At 37.1% G+C, this 4,319-nt stretch overlaps 1 protein-coding gene across 1 annotated transcript; it reads left to right on the top strand.

Annotated features, from left to right (window-relative positions):
• Positions 1–401: 401 nt before the first annotated feature.
• FGF6 (fibroblast growth factor 6) lies at positions 402–3,753 on the top strand (the record flags this gene model as incomplete). The annotated part of the gene is made up of 3 exons (XM_079533039.1): positions 402–877; positions 1,792–1,895; positions 3,577–3,753. Exons 1-3 carry the CDS (start codon positions 538–540, stop codon positions 3,751–3,753), a joined length of 621 nt encoding a protein of 206 aa, XP_079389165.1. The 5' UTR covers positions 402–537.
• Between the last annotated feature and the right edge of the window lie 566 nt (positions 3,754–4,319).

Below are 4,319 nucleotides of genomic sequence, written 5' to 3'. Positions count from 1 at the left end.
TGAAAAGTTTTCATTGCTCACTGGTGAGGTCCATTACTGTTTTTACATCCTCTTCTCTAAATAAGGAAGTCCCTGCGAGACCTCTGCCTGCCCAAACAATTTGATTCCATTGCTTTTTGCAGCCAGTGAAACCTCACTCCTTCCTCTGGTCTTGGATGACCGCACTTATCAAAATTCAGCCATCCCAGAAGAAGAGCAGGTTAGTGTTACACCATAGCAATCTTACCTCTGGTATTCTGTTGATGTCAGTGATGATGTGGGGAGCATCAGCCTCTGCACTATAAAGATTGGTCAAGCGAACAATACTGAGGCCACCCATGGGAGTGCAAGATCTCCAAAACGTGGTCCCCACCAAACTGAGTGCTGTTGGCCTGTCTCTGCTTCCAACCTGACGGCTCTTAGGCTTTGGTTTCATGTCAGCATTCTCCATTTGCTTTCCAAAAATAAGCCTATGCCACCATGCTGAAGGGAGAAAAATAAGAGGGGCGGTATTTTTAGTGCCATTAATTCTGACCACGTGCCCTGGAGGTTGACCAGATGACCGCTGCACAAAGACTTCTCATCACTATGTCTTGTGAAGCCACCATTCACTGGACATTGACTGTTTTTATTCTCTTGGGTTTTCTAGCTGGGATTGCTTCAACACACCCAGTTGTAAGCAGAACTAATGGAACATTGCTGGAAAGAGGATGGCAATCTCTGTTATCCAGATCCATTTCTGAGATGTCAGGGGAGAAGTCAAATGTGAACTGGGAGAATGACTATTTGCTAGGAATCAAGAGGCAGCGGAGGCTTTACTGCAACGTGGGCATCGGGTTTCATCTTCAAATCCTCCCAGATGGAAGGATAAATGGAGTTCACAATGAAAACCAATACAGTGAGTTGCATCCAGAAATGAAATAGAATATATGTCACTTAATTGCTGTGAACTCTTGTAATTACCATTCATAGAATGCAAATATTATTATTTGATATTACTAATCTGTGCTACATCTGTTGCCCTTTAAAATTCTCTGAGATCAATAGACATTGGAATCCTCCATGTTGAAACATGTTACAAATGCTTAGACAAATTTAGATACAATTTATTTTTGCTGTACTTTACTGCACAGACCAGAGAAGACAAACCAGGTTGAAAACTTGCTTTCTACTGCATTTGCTCACTACTCACCTTCTCATCTGCCTTTTGAATTCAGGAGACTGTCACTGAGCTCGCATGATTTTGGAATCCTAGTCTTGGGAAATGCTGTAACTGAAGAGATACAGAGTTACAACTGATCTGCTTGTTCTTATAGCTGCTGTTCTGCAACTGTAAGATTAGAAGAAAAGCATTTGTCCTGTGGGTTTGAATTTGTCCCTGAAAGCAGTAGCTATAAATCTTGTAGCTATCACAAAGGGCTTCAAATACAAGCCATACTTCTCTAGAGATCAATAACATACTCTGTAATTATAAACTAAGCAGATACAAGAAATTTAAATATTAGCCCAGGAGAATTTGAGAATTTGACAGATCTGTGAGCAAAATCGATTCTATAGGACTAGAATATGATTCCAGAATAATCATTATAAGATCCTTCAGTATGTAGGAGAAAAAAAAAAAAAACAACAAAAAAAACAGATAATTTATGTGTACTTCTATTTGTACTTCTATTATGCACAGTCAGGGAAATAATAATAATAAAAAATAAGGTATGTTCACTAGGGATTTAAAATAAATCAATCATATCTGAATTGTCTTTAATTAGCTATAAATTCTGTGATAACATTTCTATTGAACTTCTTATTTTTTAGGCCTCTTTGAAATATCTACTGTAGAAAGAGGTGTTGTAAGCCTGTTTGGTGTGGAAAGTGCTCTCTTCATTGGAATGAACAACAAGGGGAAGCTGTATGGAACTGTGAGTATAAATGCGAATAATGTTTCAAGCTTTAAACAAAAGCTTTAAGCTTCTTTGTTGTTTGTTTGTTTGTTTTTCCTCCTCTGAGAAATCTCTGATTTCAAGCAGAGAAAACTGCCCTCCAAATACATAAGGCAGCCCAGCCTAATGTCATAAGTGTTATTCAGAACAACAAGTGGTGCAGCTGTTAAGAGCCTGTTAAAGTTTTTCAGTAGGTTGTACAGAGAGTGCCCTAGGAAGCTGAATGTATTTTGCAAATAGGACAGATCAATTAGGTGGTGTCTTCTAAGGGCTTGGCACTGCAAACAACTTCTAGTAACAGGGAATCCTACTCATGCCAAGACTGTGTTATGCTTACAGGTGTGCTGTGAAAATACCCTAAGAGGTAAAGCGTGTGTGTGAATCTGTGCACTGATGTGTGTGTATATGCATGTGTAGGAGAGAGAATTATGCTATGCTAGCTGTAGTTAGTATAGCTATGCTACAGCTATGCTAGCTGTAGTTAGTAAAATCATGACAGTGTTCCTCTTCCTACCAAAACAGCCTTACCAGGAAGAACAGGGAATTCTACTGTACAAAGCCCACATATCCATCTGGGGCTATTTTAAGATTGTTTTTTGAGATCATTCTCAAAGAGTGGAGAAAGAGTTATAGCTGTTAACTATGGTACGCAAGTCACACTGAAACATAATCACCATCATTCTCATCTAGAAAGTGCTAGCTGTGCTTTTTAAATACAGTTTAATCTCTGATACCTGAATCTTCAGTCTCAAAATTTAGTAGAAAAGACATCTGTCAGGAAGCTTGTTTGAAAAAGTCTGACTCTGGGCAATGAGCAAAACCAATCCACCTCAAAGTAATGAATGATACTGAATGAGTTAAGCTTTTAAATTTTATTTTATTTTATTTTTGATCAAGAAACGACAAAGTCAGTTCCTTTAAAACAGTTGTAATCTATACAAACCATTTCACTGCTTAATAAAATACCAAATAATGAATGATTGGTAACTATTATTTATTCCTTCTCACAGAAATAGAAACAATGTGATATTTTAAGTTTTCAATCTGAGAATATTATTTTGCTCAATTTTGATTTCAAGCACATAAAAGTTCCAGAAGACCAATAGCTGTGCTAAATGAGACTTTCTAAAAAAGTTCATGGTCTGGATCCAGAGCTTCTTTTGATATTTGTCTATCTATCTATCCACCCACTTATCTATCTGTATATTCTAGTTTCTACTCGGTCTCAATTGTTTTCAAACATATTTTTAAAAGCCGTAATAGGTGTGCATTCACATGATGTCCTAAGCCAAGCTCGAATAAGCTCTGAATCATTTTATTACAAAGATGTTCAAGTAGAACAGCACTGGTAGTGTCTCATTTAATAAATCACAGTGCCTCTTGCAGAGGGGAGGTGTGAAATAAAGCAATTGGATAAAAGGACATGATAACACAGTCCATTATCCAGACAGGTGACATCCGAGTTCTTTTAACAACAAATTAAGCACAGAGTGGGGAGATTTATTGTTAGATATAGACACTATGGCACCACCAGTTGCACTTTATAATGAACTCATTATCTGCAAAAACATTAGCAAGATAAGTGATTTGAGTCTTTCTGAAATATTAATTATACCTGCTTTTTTCTTTTTTCTTTTCTCTCTCTCTTCCTATTCTATAGGCTGCTTTCCATGATGAGTGCAAATTCAAAGAAACCTTGCTGCCCAACAACTACAATGCATATGAATCAAATGCTTACCATGGTGCTTATATAGCACTCAGCAAACATGGCAGAGTGAAGAAAGGAAATAAAGTTTCTCCTGCTATGACAGCGACCCACTTTTTACCGAGAATATGAGCAGGATCAAAGGAGAAGATCTAAAGCCCAAGAAAAACTGCTTCATTTCGCACATTGGAATAATTTCCCAGGTAAAGTATGGAATAATTTCCCAGGTAAAATATATATGCTGTTCACTGAAAAATAATATATATATATATGGATGAAAATATTTGTACTAGATTCAACATAGAGAGTATGTATTCTGCTTCTCCTCTACTCTGTGCAGATTTTACACGGCTGTGTGACTCCTTTGTTGCTGATCAAAACAAAATACAACTTGGAGTGCAAAGGAAAACAAGTATTTGAAAAACGTAGAATTTCTGTGATAATTATCTAATCAATTGTTTATTATTTACAAATTAATATTGATTACCTCAGATAATAAACTGTAATTGAGAGCTGTTTATATATCATGTGCCAAAACATCAGATGACTGCTTCATCAAAGATTCGAGTAGTTTGCTCCCTCTGAATATCTGCCTGCACCTCCTCTTGTACACTTGTACACATGGGTTCTGTCTCATAAGGCCCTCGCGATTTTGATTATGCTGGTGTTCATTCCACAGGCATTTCCATACAGGCAAA

This window comes from Tetrao urogallus (genome assembly GCF_951394365.1).
Source record: "Tetrao urogallus genome assembly, chromosome: 1".
NCBI lineage: Eukaryota > Metazoa > Chordata > Aves > Galliformes > Phasianidae > Tetrao > Tetrao urogallus.
Note: the sequence above shows the minus strand (reverse complement) of the source record. Positions and strands in the feature narration are given on the sequence as shown.